Here is a 20,041-nt window from a genome sequence, read left to right on the forward strand (position 1 = left end):
GTGGAGTCCATTCTGACCCACAGCGCCCCTAGAGGACAGAGTGGGACTGCCCCAGAGAGTTTCCGAGGCTGTCAATCCTCCCAGGAGCAGGTCCCCTCATCTTTCTCCCACAGGTCCACACGGCTGACCTTTCCGTTGGCTGCGGAGTGCAGTAAGAGCTCATAAATGATTAATCGTTTCCCTCCCCTGGGCTCGGTGGAATGTATTCAGATTAGGGCACGTAATGGATTGTAGAGCCTCTTCAGTCCTTACACGATGATGGTGTTTATTTAAAGTTTTATGACTTCCAGGACTGGCTGGAGTTGAAAGGCGGGCAAATTCTTCTTTTTTTTTCTGGAAGACCCATGAAGGATTTGATAAATCACCAAACGGCCGTCGAGGGAGAGTGGCAGGGTTTGAACCGCTGTCGAAATCATCTCAGAACCGAAGGGCTGGTTCTTTCTAGGGTCCATTTAGGATTTGGAGCGTGGGGGTCGGATTCTGACTCTGAGTTTTTTCTGTTTGTTTATTGTTACTGTTTTTATAATTTCTGGAAATAGATTTCCCAATATCTTAAAGGCTTTTTCTATCCTAACTAGAACTACATCTAATATATGCCGTTTAGCAGATCACAGAAGTTATAAATAAGACGCTGTGGTATTTATTCTATTTTTACCCTTTCCTCTATTTCTTGTTGTGAAGAGCCCATATTCCTAAAACCTACGTTTATTCTTCCACGCTGACTATAGCCTATTGACTGTTTTCCTCTGTACCTCTGTTTTATTAAAGGAGTCCTGGTGGTGCAACACTTGAGCACTCAGTTGCTAACCAAAAGGTTGGCGGTTCGAACTGGCCCTGCGGCTCTGCGGGAGCTAAGACCTTGCAATGTGCTCCCATGGGGGTCACAGCCTAGAGACCGAGTGGGCCAGTTTTGCTGTCTCCTGAGGTGGCCTTGGACAACACTGTTATGTCTACCTCGGATTTCTCTCCACCCTCCACCTCTGCAGCCCAACTGCCTGGGAAGGGACACCCCTGCATTGCGGACAACTCCACTCCAGAACCACCGACTCCACAGAGAGTTCCGGGCCCCCTCTGCTCACCCCTCCCGCCCTGTGCCCCATACAGACGCTGCCAGGCTTGTTCACAGACCTGAGTTGGTATAGTTGCTGCTCACTCCCTGCCCGGGCCCTGGCATGGGAAGATGTGCAGTATACATGCCCTAAAACCCCAGGGCCTCTCTGCCCAGCCCTGTCCCCAATGGTCTCTGCTTCCTGTGTGGCTAGAAGTGGGCCTCTGGTGGGGTGGTGGGCTTAGTGAGGTGGCGTCCTCTCGCGCTGTGTGCCCGCCTTCCTGCCAGGCAGCCAGAGGCAAAACAGACCGTTCTGTTCCAGAAACACAAATAAATAACTCGTCAGGAATGATCTCCTTCTCCCTGTCACCAGCTCCGCCTCCTGGCTAATTGACTGGTGGAGGGCACGGAGGTGCCAAAGACAGAGCGCAGGGCTGGGCACCAGGCCGCCCTGGCTGCTACCTGGCCCCGGCCATCAGATAAGGCCCCCGCCGGGGTCCTGGATAGCTAGGCCCAGTGGACGGGGTGCTGATGGTGGCTCACCTGTGGAGGACACGGGAACACCCGCCGTTCCCAGCACCCGGGGGTTCTGGCTTCTGGATTCCAGCCTGGTGGTCAAAGGCTCTAGGTCCCCCAGGCCCTGCCTCTAGCTCCTCCCACCCGTGGGCCTTCAGGCAGGTGAGGCAAGCCGGGCCTTGACCTCCTGGCTTCCGGTGGCCACGAGGACCATGGAGATACCAGAGGTGTCCTGCCCGGCATTACTGTAGGCGAGACAGTCACAGAGCAATTACCCAGAACCTGGTGGAGTCTACCTGGCCCCTTCACACACCTGGAGTCACGGAGGAACCTCACCCGTCCTACCCCGTTCGATGATGCCTCACACCCGGTCCCCACGCCCTCTGCCCTCGACTCACGAGAGCTGTCCCTTTGCAGCTGCAGCAGGCGCTGGCCTCAGTGTCTCCCCAGGGTCTCTGAGCTCTGGCCGGGAGGGTCATGGCGTGGCCGGGGTGTGGGGGGAGGCGGCATGTGAGGAGGGGTGGGAGATGAGGAGGGGTGGGGGGGCGAGGCTTTGGCAGCCCCTGATCCCAGCTCCTAGACTGGTGGTCATCAAGGGGACCCAGCTCTTCCCCTCAGTGGGCAGAATCTTGCCCCACCCAACCCCCACCACGACTTCCACGGCCCCTGTGGGCCTCCTCCCATGCCCCCCACCCATGCAGCTCGGACCCAACTGGGCCCATTGGGCCTAAGGCACTCGGGGGCCCTGCTGCCCTCAGAGAAAATCCCAGCCCCCCCACCCCAGCTGCACCCCCAGCTGCCGAAGGCCCTGCCGGTCCCCCAACCCCAGAGGCCCTGCTGCCTGGGCCCTGCCCTCTCCTTGGGGACACCATACTCCGGCCACAGTGAGCTTGGCCCAGAACTGCTGTTTCTTCTGGCCCCTGCGGCTTCCGGCTTTTTAAAAAACGTTTGCAATGCGCAAAGGTCAGGCACGTGAGCCCCAGTAGCACGTGTAGCAGCAAAGGCCTGGGCGGGGCCTGGAGGGAGCAAGGGCCGGACTGAGTTCACTCTGTGCTCCTCCGTGCAAAGGGAGGTGGGGGCCGGTCTCCAGGAGAATAACAAGGGAAGGATTCTCTGGACCGGCCGTTCCTAACTGGGGGTAACCTCCCCACACCCCCCAGGGGACCGTGTTGTCGGGGGACATTTCTGTTTGTTGCAGCTGGGGGCGTGTGCTCATGTCTGGTGGGTGGAGCCAGCAACGCTGCCTAACATGGCACAGTGTACGGGGCAGACCCCACAACAAGGAATTCTCAGTGGTGCCGGTGGGCATCCCTGCCCTGGGCGCCTCCCTGCTCTGATTCACCTCCCTGGGGGGCCCTAGGCTTGTCAGAGCGACTTCCAGACCACCTAGGCTGGCTCTTGGCTCTGGCCCCTGCTGGCTGCACTGATAGGTTTCACTACCCCGGCTGTCTCATCCGCCTCCTGTGCACAGTGGGGCTGCTCTACAATGGCTTCAGGTGGGTCCAGTGATGTGATGAGGACAAGGTGTTGGGCACAGAGCCTGGCCCACACCAAGTGCCCCAGAAACACTTTCTAAAGGATTAAAAATATAAACTTCTGGGCTGCAACAATGCCATTTCTCCGGGGGGTGGGAAGCCTTCGTTCTGCAGCCAAACCCGGGCCCAGGGTACAGAGCTGCTGGCGTATCCATGTGAAATCCTGTATCAATGTGCAGATTACACAAACCCGTGGGCTTCAAGGTGAGGGTGCCAGGCACCAGCTGCCAGAGCCTTGTAGAAGTCTGGGTGTTCTGCCCAGACACTACCTGGCTTCCAGTTGGCCCTTGGAACACTTCCAGGTCCTAACTCCAGCCCTGGCACCACCCGCCTCCTGCAGGAAATCAGTCCCTGGCCTTATAAAAGGCTCAGGTCCAATTCCAGCCCCGAGGTGACCGGCAGGGTTTGCCGCACAGCTTCACACATGGAATTATTCTAAGGCCTGAGCAGATGGCAAGACAGTCAGGGGATGCTCTGTTGCATCAGAAGGAGGAAGCAAGGAGCTGGCCTGGGTGGAAGGAGGGGGGATCTGGACCAGAGGCAGGGCTCTGCGTCCCCTGTCTGACCCAAGGGAGGGGCAGCGTCCCCTGCCCGCCCACATGAGCACAGCATGGCAGTCAAGAATTCAAGACAGAGAGAGAGAGAGATCAGGGTTCAGATCTCACCCCACCACCTCCTGACCGTTTCGCTCAGCCCTCAATAGTCAATCAACAAACCTTTCTGGTGGATTTTTCTTAAGATTAAAAAAAAAAAAAAAATTCCAACTCAACCCAAGAGTCAGCCTCAAACTTACTGTGAAAAAGTCTCAAATATCTCCCTTGAGGTCAGGAAGAAGATAAGAATGCCCAATAGTCTTAACAAATGCTTTAAAGATATTAGTCAATATGACAGGAGCTCTGGTGGCGCAGTGCCTAAGGCATTTGACTGCTAACCAGAAGGCTGGCAGTTCAAACCCACCAGCCACTCCTCGGAAGGAAGGTTGGGCAATCTACTTCTGTAGTGATACTGCCTCGGAAACCCAAGGAGGGGTCGCTATAAGTCAAGTCAAGTCAATGGCAGTGACTTTAGTTTGGGCTTTGCTTCCAGGGGGTTTGGTTTGGGCTTTGCTTCCAGGAGCTCTGGTAGCTAGTGCCTAAGGCACTTGACTGCTAACCAGAAGGCTGGCGGTTCAAACCCACCAGCCACTCCTCGGAAGGAAGGTTGGGCAATCTACTTCTGTAGTGATACCGCCTCGGAAACCCAAGGAGGGGTCGCTCTGAGTCGGATCCAACTCCATGGCAGTCAGTTGAGTCAATATGATTGGATATGAAAAGCAAAACGTGGAAAGGAAGAGGTCAACGTATTGCTGTTTGTGGATGACGTCAGTGGAAGCCTAAGAAAGTCCTCTAGAGATAGGACACTGGGCTAAATCATTGGCTTTTACCATCTAACCGAGAGTCAGAAGATATCGTGGAAGGAAAGACCCTCTCCATAACAGTTACACAAAAAGACACAGAGAAATACACTGTCTGCTGTCATTCAACTTCTGCTGCAGCCCCGAGACACGCACTGTGTCCTCATTGCTCAGACAAGAAGCCGGGCAGCGGGAGGCCCGTCCTTCCTTGCAGTGGTGGGATGTTTTGCGTGTCACCAGACCTTGGGGGGCCCTCGGGCAGGGGGCTGTGGTACTCACTTGTGTGTGTACCCCTCGGAGCCGGCCGTGAGGTTCGCCTGCATCACCACCTGGAACTCCGTCTCGTTGCAGCAGTATTTGAAGACCGTGTTGTTATGGTGACAGCAAAGGATGAAGGTTTTGTTGTCTGACAGCCGGGGGCAGTGGAAGCCAAAATGGTAACGGCCTTTGTGATCCGTGTAGGGCTCGCAGACCCGGAAATGCGCGGACACGACTGGAAGACAGAGTCAGCAGGCTTGGCGAGGCCCGTTGCCCCCAAACCCTCACCAGCGACAAGCATCGAGGGGCGAGGCCTGGAGGGCTGGCCTGCCCCAGGGCCCCCTCACCTCTTCCCTCCCTGGGAAAGCGGCCTCTCCAGGACCCAGGCTGAGGAGCACCTCTGGAAATGCCTCCTCTCGATGAAAGCCCCATTACATGGGGGCTTCCTGCAGGCAGGGCGGTATCTCAGCCTCCTGAGGACGCCCCTCCCAGCAGCTCGGCATACCGCAGGCACTCAGTTAAGAGACTAACATTAATTGAGCACCTAATATGAGCTCCATCTCCTATAATCTGAACGGGTCCCCCAGAAGGCAGGGCTGGGGTCCCATTTTGCAGATGGACAAACTGAGGCCCAGAGTCCTAAGTGACTTGCCTAAGGCCACACAGCCGGTGAATGATGAAGGAGTCAGATCCAAGCCTAGGCCCATCTGGACCCAAAGCCCAGGACCCGCTGCACTTCATGGTCACTGCTGTTGCCGTTAGGTGTCAAGACAGAGCACTACCCCACGGGCTGCTCCAGGCTGTAATCTTTGCAGGCGCAAATCACTATGCCTTCCTCCCGCAGAGCCGCTGGGCGGGTTCGAACCACCTTTGGATAGCACTGTTGTACCACCCAGGCCTCTCTTTAAAAACCTTTGTGATTGTGTGGTCTGGAGTCCAGGGGAGAGGGGCAGACAATTAGCAAGCTCTACTGCTAAACGAAGGGGCTGTGGTAGCATAGTGGGTAAAGCACTTGACTGCTAACCAGAAGGCTGGCGGTTCAAACCCACCAGCCACTCCTCGGAAGGAAGGTTGGGCAATCCTACTTCCGTAGTGATACTGCCTCGGAAACCCAAGGAGGGGTCGCTATGAGTCAGGGCCGACTCGACGGCACATAACAACAGCAACAACAACAACTGCTAAACGAAAGGGTGGAAGTCTGAACCCACCCAGAGGCGCCCTGGAGGAAAGCCCTGGTGGTCTCCTTCTGAGAGATCAGCCATTGAAAACCCCGTGAAGCACAGGGGTTGCCGAGAGTCAGAACCCCCTCTATGGCAGGTGGTCACTGGAGGGTGGACCCACTAACAACCTCCAACTGTCCTGGAGGTGAGCAGTGTGGGTTCATGAACCCGATCCCCCTGTGGACAGAGCAGCATGCCCTCTGCAGCTCACCCCTGTTAACCCAGTGCTCGGGACCTGGGGGTCCACAAGAGCCTGCCTCTGTCACCTGCACCTTGAGCGGGGACCCTGACTGAGCCGCCCTGTCCTCAGACCCCCTCCCTGTGGAGTCAGGGCTGCAGCGGTGTTCACTCGCGAGCCGATGGCTGTAAACAGGAGACTGGACAAACACAGGCAGCCCCGGGTTCCGGTCCTAAGTCTGTGAGCAGAATTTGTACGTAAGCGAGCACAGTTAGCTGTGCTTCGTCCCCACTGCCAGTTGTTGTTGCTGAGTCGGTCAGCTCCGGCTCACAGCAACCCCATGTAAACAGCACAAAACACAGTCCTGCTGACCCTCCACTTCACCAAGCATGACATCCTTCTCCAGGGACTGGTCCCTTCTGACAACGTGTCCAAAGGACGTGAGACGAAGTCTGGCCATTCTCACTTCTAAGAAGGAGGCTGTACTTCTCCCAACATCAGGCGACTGTCTGTGTCTGTATACCACAGACAGCGAAGGTCTTAGTATACAGTGTCCAGGGTGCTTTCTGTCACAAAAAACGCGGAAGAAACGCTTCTCACTGCACTATAGCATCTTTAACACAATTCAGTCGTGATAACAATGTTTTGATGTGAGTCACAAAGTAGCACCTGTCTGTGTTACAAACCACCGTATGTACCTTGAGTTTTTAATGGAACATTTTGTGGGGCTTCGGAACTATGGGTTGTACGTAAACTGGGCATTCGTCACCCGGGGACTGCCCGTTCAGTGATGGAAAAATCCTGGAACCGCTGCCTCTGGCTTAATTAGTATCTTCATAAAAGGGATTACTGTATCTAATTTGTGTCGCTGGAAAGGGGCTTCGCCGGCTGAATACATTTCTCCAACCACAAAGGCACTGGGTTTGCAAAAACGCCTCAGGCTTGTTGAAAGCGGCTCTACCAAGAGGTCACTCGTTGGCATCCCACGCACTCCTGGCCCGCCCACCCCGGCTGCCAGAGCGGGGGCCCAGTCAATGGCTCGTACATGCAGAGGCCAGGGCTGGCTTGGGGGGGCAGCCCTCATGACATTCTGCGCCCCTTCCCCAAATGCAGCACCCTCTTCCCCAAATGCAGCACCCTCTTCCACGGAGAGGGGCAAGGCCACTGTGGGAGGAAGGTCGCAGCTTTCCTGAGGCAGGGAGCTCTCCAGGGCCCCCTCCTGGGAAACAGGGGACCCCTTTCATGAGGATGCAGCCATTATAATGCCCATCCCAGGAGGGAGCACTAACCAAAACCCAAACCCACTGCCGTCGAGTCGATACAGACTCACAGCAACCCACACTGGGTTTCTGGGGCGGTAAATCTTTCTGGAAGTCAATTGCTCAGTCTTGCTTCAGCGGAGTGACGGGTGGGTTTGAACCGCCATCCTTCTGGTTAGCAGTCAGATACCTCAGGCACTATGCTCCTTGGCAGAAGCACTGTCTCATTTAAATTCATTTATGCCCATGGTTGTCAGTGGCTGTCGAGTTGGTTCGGAAAGGGAGGCCTGCTCGCTCACTCCCTTACTGTCCCTTGTGCCCCCGTGCTCTGGCAGGAGCCACGACACCTGTCTGGTGGTCTCAGGTCTCTGCCCCTTCACTGGGGCCTGGCTTCAGGGCTGCGAGGGAGCTGGGTGGGGCGCCAATGGCAGCACAGCCAAAGCCAAGGCCAGGGCTCTGAGTTCTCATTTGACCACGTTCTCTCTCCCCAGGGGCTTCTCTCTGAGGGCGTGAGGGGCACCGAGGGAGCCCCACCCCTGCTCAGAGCAGGGCTGAAGGGCTGAGAGTCCTGAGCAGAGCCGGCTGGGCTGTGCTGGGCTGTCCTTGCCAGGGACAGCCCGTAGGAGGTCGGGAGGTGGGGCTCCAGTCTCACAGCGGCCTGGGTTCGAATCCCAGTCCCGCCACTTGCTGTGTTGTCTCAGGCAAGTCGCCACCCCTCTCCTGGGCTCAGTCTGCCAGTCTAGGGACAGGGGGTGACTGACGGCCTGGCTGGGACCAGGAGAGAGAACAGGTGAGAGGGCTCGCCCTGGTGGTAGCACAACGCACAGTAGGTCTTCCTCACTGAGTATGGGGTCGGGCCACCAGGGCACCCCCGTTTCAACACCCAGAGCCCCCGATGGCCTGGCGCTGGCCCCGTCCCCCACCCCTCCGCACAGTGAGCGGAGACTGACCTGTGGAGAAGAGCAACGAGAAGAGCACAGTGAACGCGTTCAGGGACTGCTGGCCACAACTGGTCATCCTCTGGCCGGCATGGGTCCACCGAGCTGCTGCTGGCGAGAGCGGGGCGGGGTGTTGGCTCGCCCGCGGGCAGCCCCCGGAGCGTTCCTTCAGCCAGAACAGCAGGTGGGCAGGGGCCTGGAGGAAGGAAACAGCACCATGCACTTTCCTTCTGGAATGAGTGACCTTCCCCACCCAAGTGCTTCCTTTTTTTTTTTTTGGTCTCCTTTTCTTTTTGTGGCAAAATGAGACTTAACTGGGCCTTGGCCTTGGGCTCGGAAGGTGGGGCTCAGCGGCAGCCTGATGCTGGCGGGCAGGGCCAGCAGTGGGACACCCGGTGAGCAGGTGGAGACCTCGACAAGGGGCCCTGTCCTGGCTCCTCTGTCCTTGGGGTCCCTGCTCACTGCTAATGGGGACTGCCATTACCCACAGCCACCCAGGATGTGTGGAGCCGTACCCTCTTCCAGGCATTCAGAACACAGCAGTGAACTAAAGGAACCCGCCCTTGTGAAAGTTGCGTCAAGACACGAACACACGCAGAGCTACGGATGCTTGAAAAGATGGGGGCACAGAGGGCGGCACGTGGCAGCGGCTTTGGACAGGGGTTAGGAGGGCCTCCCTGTGGAGGCAGGAGGAGCCATCTGTCACAGAACAAGGGCACAGCACATGCAAAGGCCCTGAGGCAGGGCAGTGAGGAGCCTGGTGCACTGCGCACGGGAAGGGCTCTGTGGCAACCTGGGGACCGCAGGGCGGCAGAAAGGAGAGCCACGTGGGGAAGATGGAGGTGGAGGCGCTGGATTGGGAAGCAGGCTGCGATTTCCCGCCAGGCAGGCTACACTGAACTCGGCTTGCTCTGGCCTGTGTCCTGACCGCAGCCTGAGCTCCCAGGGCACCCACGGCTCCTCGGGGAGCTCAGTGAGCCGGAACAGGGCGCCAGGATGTAAACGCCATGGAAAGTCAGCCTTATTAGCATCATTGTATGGACGCAGTGGCTGCGACCAGCTCAAACAGAGCCTGCCACGAGCAGGGCCCAGGGAACACGGGGTGGCTGAGTCAGAGCAGACTCAGTGGCACCGAACCATAGCGACAGCCTTGAATTCCTGTGGGGACGTGGGCAGTGCCAGTGTGGCCCAGGAAGAGCCCCCAGATCTCCCCCGAAGGGCCTGGGCCCCACCCGCCTGGCTCAGCAGGGAGCTGCTTAATTGCACTGAGCCCTGGGCTCCCTCAGGGCCCTGCTGGGAGGAGGAGCTGAGATTAAAGGATTTGGAAATGCTTAGGAAACAGAAGGATCGACCTGTAGGTGGGGGTGGCGGGTCCTTGGGGGTGACTCATTGCCGAGAGGAAGGGGAGGCCACGGAGGCCACGGAGGCCAAGACAGATCTCCGGAATCCCACCCCTCTGACCCACAGCTGGGGCTCAGCTCCCAGAGCCCGTGGGTTTATCGAATGAATGAGGGTTCTATCTCCAGCCATGCTAGCCCTCTGTCCCGCCCCCCACAATCGAGGGATATAAGGAGAGGGTGGGCAGCTGGCAGGCCCACTGTGGGGCATGGGCTCTGACCTTCCTGTGCCTCAGTTTGTCCCTCTGTGAAGTGGGGATGTGAACGTGCGGAGAACACTTGTGGTCTGGTCGACAGAGGAGAGCCGGGAAGACAATGGTATCACCACCAGCGAAGGCAGACCCCGCCCTCGGCATAATCTCTCTAGGCCTCAGTTTCCCCATCTGTGCAGGGGATGATGCTCCTAGCCACCCGTGTTGTTCTGAGGGTGAGAGAATGCACATCCAGGCCCCAATGCCCAAGACTGTCGTTAACACACATTTGAGGATCCGATGCCTAAGCCCACCCCCCAATCCGACTTCCGGGTCAGAGACCCACGGCTCCGAGCCCGGCATCTGAGGATGCAAAGTGCCTCCACACACAGTGCAGCTGCCGGGGTCCCTGACGCTCAGACAAGGTGCCCTGAGGTAGATGGACAGGTCATCGTCCTTTGACAGCTAAGGACTCTGCTGGAGTTCACACCAGCTCTCCCCTCAAACGGGGCACCAGAGCCAAACACATCTCCTGGGGGCTCCCTGAGCCTGCTCTGCACGCTTCCTCCACATGGTCCCTGACGTAGGCATCCTCCCCTCCTCCCTGCGGGTCCAAATCCCCACTATGATAGATGCTGCTCCCACGCCACCTCCTCCAGGAAGCCTGCCTTGCTTCCTTCAGCAGGAGGAAGACCCCTGTGGGGTCTGTCTCTCCTTTGACCCACGTGTTCATTTACTGATCCAGTCACTTGTCTCTGCACCCACTCTGGGTGGGGCCTGGGCTGGGTCCTAGGGACACAGAGGGGCTCACCCGAGTCTGTGCCCTCAAGGGTGACTGACCCCACCAGCTCCACCTGTATAATTCATCCCATGACCCCCTACCAGGCTGGGCCACAGATGGCTGGCTGGGGATCGTTCACTGAGCAAGGCCTGGGTATGTGTTCTCACAGCAGAGTCACACAGCGAGACTCCCACGGCCCAGGTTCCAGTCCCAGCCCCGTCAGACACCAGCCGCAGCCCTGGGGCATCTCTGGGAGGCTGAAACAGCCACAGCCTCGGATGCCTAGGGGAGGACCACACTCTGTCTCGGATGCACAGGTCCTTGCTCCAACAGGTGTACCGCCATCCACACCTGTGTGGCTTCCAGCTCCCTCACCAGCCAGGGTACCCCCGGGGGTCTCCTGAGTCTCTATGGCTCCACCCTCCCCCCAGGTCTGGGGCAGTGAGTGATCAAAGCCGTAGCTCCATCTGCTGGGCAGAATTCTAGAAGGTTCTCCCAGGTGGCTCTAGGTCTCCTGACCTACGATGGCACCTCCCCTGGCTGAGGCCTTACTCATTGGACGTCAGTGGGCCTTCTCTAAGCTGCTTATGCAACTGGGATCTCACAAGCTTACAGGCAGCCATCTAGATGCGAAAATGGGTTTCTCCTCATCCAGAGCAAAGAAGAATGAAGAAAACCAAAGATTCATGGAAACAATTAGTTCTCGTGACTGGTACACCATGCAACCCTCAGCCTATATGAGTATGAGACCAGAAGAACTAGATGGTGCCCGGCGACCACTGTTAACCACTCAGACAAGGATCTATGTAGGAGATCCTGGATAGAGAGGGAGAACAATGTAGAACAAAACTCAAAATCATTTGGAGAAAAAAAAAAAAAAAGGGGTGGGGGAACAGGTTTGCTGGTCTGATAGAGCCTGGTGGAACTGAGACTACGGTCCCTAGCTGCCCTTTAGGTCTGGAACTGAACCCACACCTGTGGTTTCCAGCCAAGCAAAAGATAGGCATATGAGGTGAATATTTACCTGAGGTAGGTATGCTCCTTGGAGAGAACAATCATGGGAGAAAGAAGGGTTGCGTATGCACAGGGAGACAGCTCAGGGGGCAGAAGTGCATGGAGGGATGGACACAGGGAAGAGGTAACCATCGGGAGGAAGTAGGAGGGGAGCTGTTGTATTGTGGGAAATTGTAGTCAATGTCATGAGACAATGTGTGTGTGAACTGCTGCATGGAAAATGAATTTGCTCTGTAAACTTTCACCCAAATCACAATTTAAAACAAACAAACAAATAAAAATATGCATATGAGCTGCTTATGGGAACCCCCACTGTGCTGGACACTGGGGGTATCTGGTGAGCAAGGTGGCAGGAGGCTGAGACCTCCCCCAGGGAATCACAGTCGGGCTCCCCGTGTATGCACTAAGGCCCCAGGGCCACACTCCAGGGCTTGGGAGCCCTGAGGGGCAGAGACCTATGGGGGTGCAGGTTTTAAGGAGCAGGGTTCAGATGGGCTTGGGGAGAGGACAGGTGAGGGGGGAGCCTGGGAGCCAGCGGGCGGGCTGGACATGAGGTCTCCGTTCCCGTCCAGACCACTGTCTACTTCTCAGCAGCCAGCGTCCGCTTGCCTGGCATTGAGCAAAACCCTGCCCCTCTGCCCACCCCCGTGAGACCAGTGAGCAAAGGAAGTCCAGGCTGGTCCCACACCAAGGCCTGGCCCCAGCTCGGCTGTATGGGCCCAGCAGCCTCAGGCCAGCATCCCCTACGTGGGACCTCAGTGTCCCCATCTGCCCTGTCTCAGAGGGGACCCAGTGAGAAGCCGTACAGCCCCGAGACGGAATGCAAACACACTGCCCTCTCCCCAAGCCACACCCTCGGTTTTGACCACAGCCCCCAGGGACCTCGGTGACTGGCTGATGGCGGCCCAGGATGGGGAGGGGGCCCAGCATCCCAGAGAAAAGCATTCACGCAGAGTGACTCCAGTGCCCTGCCTGGCGTGATGGCGGGTGACGGCATTCCAGGAGCTAACGAGCCCCTGAGTCACGTTAGAGACTAAGCCAGGGCCACGCCCGCTGGCCTGTCAGCAGAGCCCCTGGGTCCCCCAATCAGAGGGCTCGTGGGGGCTGTCACATCCCAGCAGGGTCCCCAGTGAGAGCCTCCATGTGTGTGGCCTCTACAAGCCTGATTTCTGTAACGGGCATCGTCACCAGTCTGTGGGCCGAGGGAGGACCAGGCAAAGAGAACATGGTCACCTACTGGGCCAGGGGGTGCCCTGGCATTGGGGCGGCTCCCACCCGACCAGCCCTGGTGGGGCTCTGGCTGGAGGTGGGGGTGTGGAGGCCAGAAGCAAGGGGGACAAAGGCATGCCCAGAGATGACATAGCCTAAGAGAGACCCACGTGGGGGTATCCAGGGCTCTCGCGGTCACCTTCTGTGTGGACAGTGGTCACCCATCCCTCGGTACAATGGGGCGGGGGAGTGGAAACCTGGTTACGGATGCAGATAAGCTGTGGCGAGCGGCTGGCTCCTGAAGCAGGTGTGATGAGCACAGGTGTGGTGGGAGGGACCAGGGCGTGGGAGCGGGGCCCTGTGTGGAGGAAGGCAACTTCCAAAAGAGGGGAACAGCCTGAGCAAAGGCAGGCAGCTTGGTTCTCTCAGGGCTCCTGCGGGGAGCCCCCTGCTTGTGCAGACGTGTCAGATCTGTGACGCCAGCCCCTCAAGTGTCCTGGTCCCCACAGGAAAGGGGCTGGCCCGACTCTAGCTGCTAAGCAAGCATTTGGCCGCCACAGGTCAGATGAAACTTAGCTGCCCTGAGGGCGGGCAAGTAGTGAGGACAAGTGCCTTCAGACGGGGCACCCTCCCTAGGCCCCAGCAGCCCCCATGGGTGCTGACGCCCCTGGCAGCCCCTCCACTCCAGCTCTGAGCCGCCCAGACTCCAGCACAGAAGGCCGGGTCCCCAGGGGAGAGAAACTCCCATGCGTCAGCAGGGAGCTACATGCGTGTATAACCGCCACGTCTGCGGATCTGAGACGGCAGAGCTTCAAAGCCAAGCCTCCATTCCTGGCTGGGTCACAAAGCTGCTTTTGAAACTCCCATGGGCCTCTGCGGTCAGCCAGCTGACGTGATCCTTGTCCAGCTCCCCTAAGACAGCTGGAACGACAGCTGTGTCCACAAGGCAAAGCCACCTCAGCGGTCCTCCACCTGCTGCAGCCGTGGGGTCCGTGGAGGGGCCGGGGCTCAGGGACAGCCGGACAAGAAGGATGTCACACCAACGAGTACCACCTGGGAGCCACTCCAGGCGACATCTGCAGAAGCCCACCAAGCAGCCAGTTGGAGTGGGAGCTGAAAGGGGGTTCACATCTCTTCTGCCCTCCTGCTTGCAGCCTTGGGGCAGGCTTGAGGCTTGAGGCTCTCTCCTCTCTGACCCACCCGGCCCTGGTATTTCACCATCATCCCAGATAACCGTCCCCAAAGAGGCCAGTCATCAGAAGCTCCATTTTGTTCAAAGGAAACTGAGCATCAGAGGGGAGCCGGTCAGGCACAGTCACCCAGAGTCTGAGCGGGAGGCAAACCAGGCTCCCAAGCTGTCTGCACTGTCATTGCAGCTCCAGGCCCCATACACGCTTCTGGAACCTTCCAGGACCCCATCCGCCCCTCCCCCAAAGCACATCTACCACAGACAGATCAGACTTATCACCCCGACTTCTTTGAAAACCGGTCAGCGGCCCACCACGGTAGCTCTCGGCCCAAAGTGAAAGGACTGCCCTGGAAGAGCATTCTGGACAAGGGGCTCCCCCAAAGCCAGGCGGCGGGGACCCACGTCCCGCGCCAGCCCCCGCTCTGTGGTCTCCTCCTCGGGTCAGCCAGGCTGCCGTCCCGACGCTGCCGGGTTATTTTTAAACACTGACCTTGGAGAAGGAGGGCACGTGAGGGACAGCAGGGCCGGAAGGGAATCCAGCCTCACCGGCAACGGGACCGGTCTGTTTTCGCGTCGGCTGCCTGTCCCAGCCGGGCGGGGAGGGCGGGTGGGCGGTCAGGGAAGGAGGCCAGTGCTGGCTCCGCAGGCCGTGCAGGGGACGACAGGGGCGGCGGACACAGGCCTGGCTGCTGCCCGATGCCTGCACACCCGCTTCCCTCAGGTTCTGGGCTCTCCCACACCCTCTCGGCCCTCCTCCTCAGCATGGCCGGTGCATCCCCTCCGGGCTGGGCCATGTCAAAGCCAGCGTGGCCCGGAGCTGCCGTGGGGGCTCCTTTCTAACCATACCACGTGTGACCCAGGGTAAGTCTCTCAGCCTCCCTAGCACTAGAATGGGGACAGAAACGGTCCTCAAGTCACAGGGTTGTTGTGACGACAAGATGGCCAAGTGCACGAAGTTCTTGGAACATGGAGGGCGGATCAGAGGGCTCAAAAGTGGGGTGATGGGTCCAGACCCACCCACCGTCCAAGTTCCAAGTGCCCCAGCATCTGACAACCCCCGACACACACATACTCGCTCCTGTGGTCCTGCAGGGTCTAGTCTGCCCCTTGGTTTCCTGCCACTCACTGACTCCCCACCTCTGGGACTTTGCACACGCTGTTCCATGCAGTAACACCCTTCCGGCCTCCTTCTGAGTCTCAGCTGGGGGCTCACCCTGGGGAAGCTCTCCACCTCCCAGTACTCCTGCTCCTGGGTGGGCGCCCCCAGCTCCGGCCCTTTCCCTCTACATCCGCCAGCACAGGGCTGCCCCGGGAGCTGCACAGGGGCAGGGCTGGACAGGATTTGCCCCCTGGTCTCCGTGCCCAGCATGGGCGGCCCGGGTGCTCAGGGATTCCCAGCAGAGCTGCGTCCCTGGCTCGGTGTGCGTCCTGACATGAAAGGAACCTGGGAGAAGGGAAGACAGCGGCTGCCATCCTTCAAAACTGAAGGACATGTGACCAGTCACATACATGCCTGTCAGCCTCCCAAACACCCCCACCTGACCCCACCTTGGCCTTTGATTGGGCGTCTCTTCTGGAGCGGCCTTCTTCCTAACTCACAAGGTGAACAACACTGCGAATGGATGGTGGTCGTTAGTGGCACTGAGTCCACTCTGACTCATGCAGACCCCACATGCACAGAGTAAAACAGCTCCATACCAGAAGGTCGGTGGTTCAAACCCACCAGCTGCTCCAAGGGAGGAAGATGGGGCAATCTACTTGCGTGAAGGTTTACAGTCTTGGAAACCCAGTGCAGGTCACTGTGAGTCAGAATCGACTGGATGGCGGGGAGTTTTTGGTTTGGGTGCCGCGTTTCAAAGCTGTGCCCTCTCAGAAGCACGTCAGACCTTGCTTCCAAGGTATCTCTGGGTGGTTTCAAACCGACCACCTTCAGGTTAGCAGTTGAGCACTTAACTGCTGATGCCCGTACACCCTGGGGGGCTCCTTCCCAGGTCACATGGCCTCCACCCTGCAGCCCGGCTGAGACACTGCCTCCTCCAGGCAGCAGCCCCGTCACTCACCCCCACACCCCGCTGTGCAAGGCTGCTCCCTTCTCTGGAAGCTCAGATTTGCTGAGGCCCTAAAGGTGCCACACAGGGTGCTGGGTGTGGGGTCTGCAGCAAACAGGAGTTACAGTCTCAGGGAGGGGGTGGCCATCAACAACGGATGACATGACAAATTATTCTTAATACCCAGGCAGGAGAACCACGACAGAGCCCTCTGGGGCCCCACGGATGGGTACTGGAACTGACAGTACGGCGGAGACAACGGTGAGCTCTCCTGCCAGACACTGTCTGTCTTTCTCTACTCTCTCCCATGGCCACCCACTCCCACTGTGGGTGCAGCAATGCTAGGGCCCACACAGTGTGTTGGCATGTTGGCATGTCCTATGTATCATGCATGATGTACTGTGCACAGTACATAGTGTGCATTATCAAGTACTATGCATGAATCATGTCAAAGAGCCCTGAGGGCACAATGGTTCAGTGCTCAGCTGTTAACTACAAGGTTGGTGGTTCAAACCCACCCCGCAGCTTGTGGGAGAAAGACGGCTATCTGCTACCACAGAGATGACGGCCTAGCAAACCCCACTAGGCAGTTATACTCTGTGCTGTAGGGTCACTAAGAGTCGGAATCGACTTGAGGGCACACGATACATCGAATGCATGTCTGTCACCTGTCTGTTAGTTTGCCATCCTGCAGCGCATTGAGTGCTACTGTAATACTGGAAGCCATGCCATCAGGATTTCAAATACCAGCAAGGCCATCCATGGGGGACAGGCCTCAGCAGCCCTTCTAGACTAAGAGAGACTAGGAGGAAAGAGCTGGTCAGTGAAAACCCGATGGGTCACAACAGAGCATTAACCGACTCACTCGCTTTGGACACGTCAGGGGTTGGGACCAGGTGCTGAGGAGGACGGCATGTTTGGGAGCGTGGACAGCTGACGAGGGAGAGGGAGACCCTTGGTGCGACTGACTGTGACAACAGCTGCAAAGATAGACTCTAAGACACTGATGACGGTAAGGACAACACAGGGCCAGCAATGGTTCGTTCTGCTGGAGGTCACCAGGGGTCAGGGTCAACGCAACAGCAGCGATCCATCCATGCCCTGGTGATCATCCACCCATCCACCCATCCATCGTCCAGTGATCACCCATCGACCCATCCATCCTCCAGTGATCACCCATCCACCCATCCATCCTCCAGTGATCACCCATCCACCCATCCATCCTCCAGTGATCACCCATCTACCCATCCATCATCCAGTGGTCATCTGTCCATCCATCCTTCCTCTAGTGATCATCTGTCTACCCACCCATCGTCTAGTGATCACCCATCTACCCATCCATCCTCCAGTGATCATCCATCTACCCACCCATCATCTAATGATCACCTGTCTACCCATCCATCCTTCCTCTAGTGATCATCTGTCTACCCACCCATCATCCAGTGATCACCCATCTACCCATCCATCGTCCAGTGGTCACCCATCTACTCATCCATCATCCAGTGGTCATCCATCTACTCATCCATTGTCCAGTGATCATCCATCTACCTATCCGTCCTCTAGTAATCACCCATCTACCCATCCATCATCCAGTGATCACCTATCTACCCATCCATTGTCCAGTGGTCACCCATCCACCCATCCATCCTCCAGTGATCACCCATCTACTCATCCATCATCTAGTGATCACCCATCTACCCATCCATCCTCCAGTGATCATCCATCTACCTATCCATCCTCTAGTAATCACCCATCTACCCATCCATTATCCAGTGGTCACCCATCTACCCATCCATCCTCCAGTGGTCAACTGTCCATCCATCCTTCCTCTAGTGATCATCTATCTACCCATCCATCCTCCAGTGATCACCTGTCTACCCACCCATCGTCTAGTGATCACCCATCTACCCATCCATCCTCCAGTGATCATCCATTGTCTAGTGGTTACCCATGTACTCCTCCATCATCTAGTGATCATCTAGGTATCCCTCCATTATCTAGTATCATCCATCATCTGTCTGTCTGTCCATCACATACTAGATAGTGTGTATGTTATGTGCTATGTGTACATTGTATACTATGTAGTGTGTATTCAAACCCATGGAAACAGCAGTCAAGAAATTAAATGACATATTGCACTGGGAAAATATGCTGCAAAAGACCTTTTTAAAGAGTTAAAAAGCAAAGATGTCATCTTCAGAACTGAGGTGTGACTGACCCAAACCACGGTATTTTCGATCGCCTCACATGCATGTGAAAGTTGGGCAATGAATAAAGAAGGCCGAAGAAGAGTTGATGCCTTTGAGTCACGGTGCTGGTGAAGAACACCGGGCATCCCATGGACGGCCAGAGGGACGAGCAAATCTGTGCTGGAGGCAGTACGGCCAGAAGGCTCCTTACAAGCAAGGATGGTGGGACTCCGTCTCACGTCCTTTGGACATGTCATCAGGCGGGACCAGTCCCTGGAGGAGGGCATCATGCTTGAGAAAGTGGAGGGTCAGTGAGAAAGGGGAAGACACTCAGTGACATGGGGGCCACAGTGCCTGTGACGATGGGCTCAGGTACGGCAGGGACTGTGAGGCTGGCACAGGACCCGGCCGCGTTGTGTTGTCGCAAACATTCCCCACGAGTCGGAACTGACCCAACAGCACCTGATGACAGAGGCCATGGTGTGTGTCACTGTGTCGGGGGCTTCCTTGCAGATGGAGAACCAGAGGCAGAGAGAGACTTACCCACAGGCCTGGCCAAGAGTCAGACCCCAGTGGTCTGCTGTCAGTGTGTGTCCACACCCACATGGTGCACACACCCACAGCACACACGTGTGCACGTGCATGTTCACACATCCACAATGCACCTCACACACAGTGCATCATGTGCACATACCTGTCTGTGCCAGACACAACACACACGTCCACGCACATGCATGTCCTCAGTGCACCCCCCACAGCGCACGTGCACACACACACCTGTCAGCACCACACGCAGCACGTGCGTGTTCGTGTGCGCACACAGTGTCAGCAGCCGTGTTTACCTCCTGGCAAGGTCTCGAGTTTCCGCGGCCTCTCCTTGGCGGGGCAGGTCTAACCCGAGTCTGTGCACTGTTTGCAGGACAACTCTCACTTGGAGGTTATGAAATCTCTCCGCACCGTCAAGTCCAGGAATAAACCCTTCCTGAGGCACGGCGCCTGCACAACCAAGATCAAAGGGTGCCCTTCCGACCCCACGAGCCCACGGGAGGGAGCGGCAAACGTGGGGGTGGGGCGGGAAGTGGGACACACTCTGTCACTGCACTGCTGGTGGCCAAGTGGCAGGGCCATACACGGAGGACGGACAGGGACACAGGCCGGAGGACAACGTGGCCCCCACAGTCGCCGCACGGCCACCGCGAGCTGAGTCCTGGTTGCCCACTTCTTCTCCTGTGACGCCAGGCCAGCCCCTAAGGGTCCGAGGTCCTGCTCAGTGGCCTGCTGCAGGCACCTGGGCTTCCCGACCCCTTCTTTGCCCCTCCTCAAGCCAGTCCGGCATCGCGGGGTCTCCCTGTACCCTGTCCCCTCATCCATCCTCCCCCTTCAGCCAGAGAGCTGGCTTTCGAAAGGCAGACGTGCCCCCGATTAAAAGCCTCCCACAGGGGCATCGGGACGAACTGAGGAGTTCTCAGGCCCTCAGCGCCCCTCCCTGCAGCCTCATGGCCATCAGTCAGCTCCTCCCCCAGGCCACCCCTCCCCCTCACTTCACCCCACGAGCCCCTTGGAGCCATGTCCTCTGAGAGCCATCCTCCAGCCCCTTCACGGGGTCAGGGCCTACTCTGTGCTCACAGCCCGGCTACCCTCCTTCAGACCCTCGGAGACTCGAAGTCCCTCACGCAGG

The 20,041-nt window shown here is 57.7% G+C and overlaps 1 protein-coding gene across 1 annotated transcript in view; it reads right to left on the reverse strand.

The window, feature by feature from the left end:
• Nucleotides 1-8,424, reverse strand: part of SHISAL1 (shisa like 1) — a 17,786-nt gene extending 9,362 nt beyond the window's left edge. Inside the window, exons 1-2 of the mRNA XM_007941804.1 lie at nt 8,358-8,424; nt 4,772-4,985 (exon numbers count right to left, since the gene is read on the reverse strand). Coding sequence (XP_007939995.1) covers nt 4,772-4,985; nt 8,358-8,424 — 281 coding nt within the window. The remainder of the gene's footprint in view (nt 1-4,771; nt 4,986-8,357) is intronic.
• Between the last annotated feature and the right edge of the window lie 11,617 nt (nt 8,425-20,041).

This window comes from Orycteropus afer, unplaced genomic scaffold (assembly GCF_000298275.1).
Source record: "Orycteropus afer afer isolate SDZICR_OR568_19922 unplaced genomic scaffold, OryAfe1.0 scaffold00083, whole genome shotgun sequence".
Taxonomy (NCBI): Eukaryota; Metazoa; Chordata; class Mammalia; order Tubulidentata; family Orycteropodidae; genus Orycteropus; species Orycteropus afer.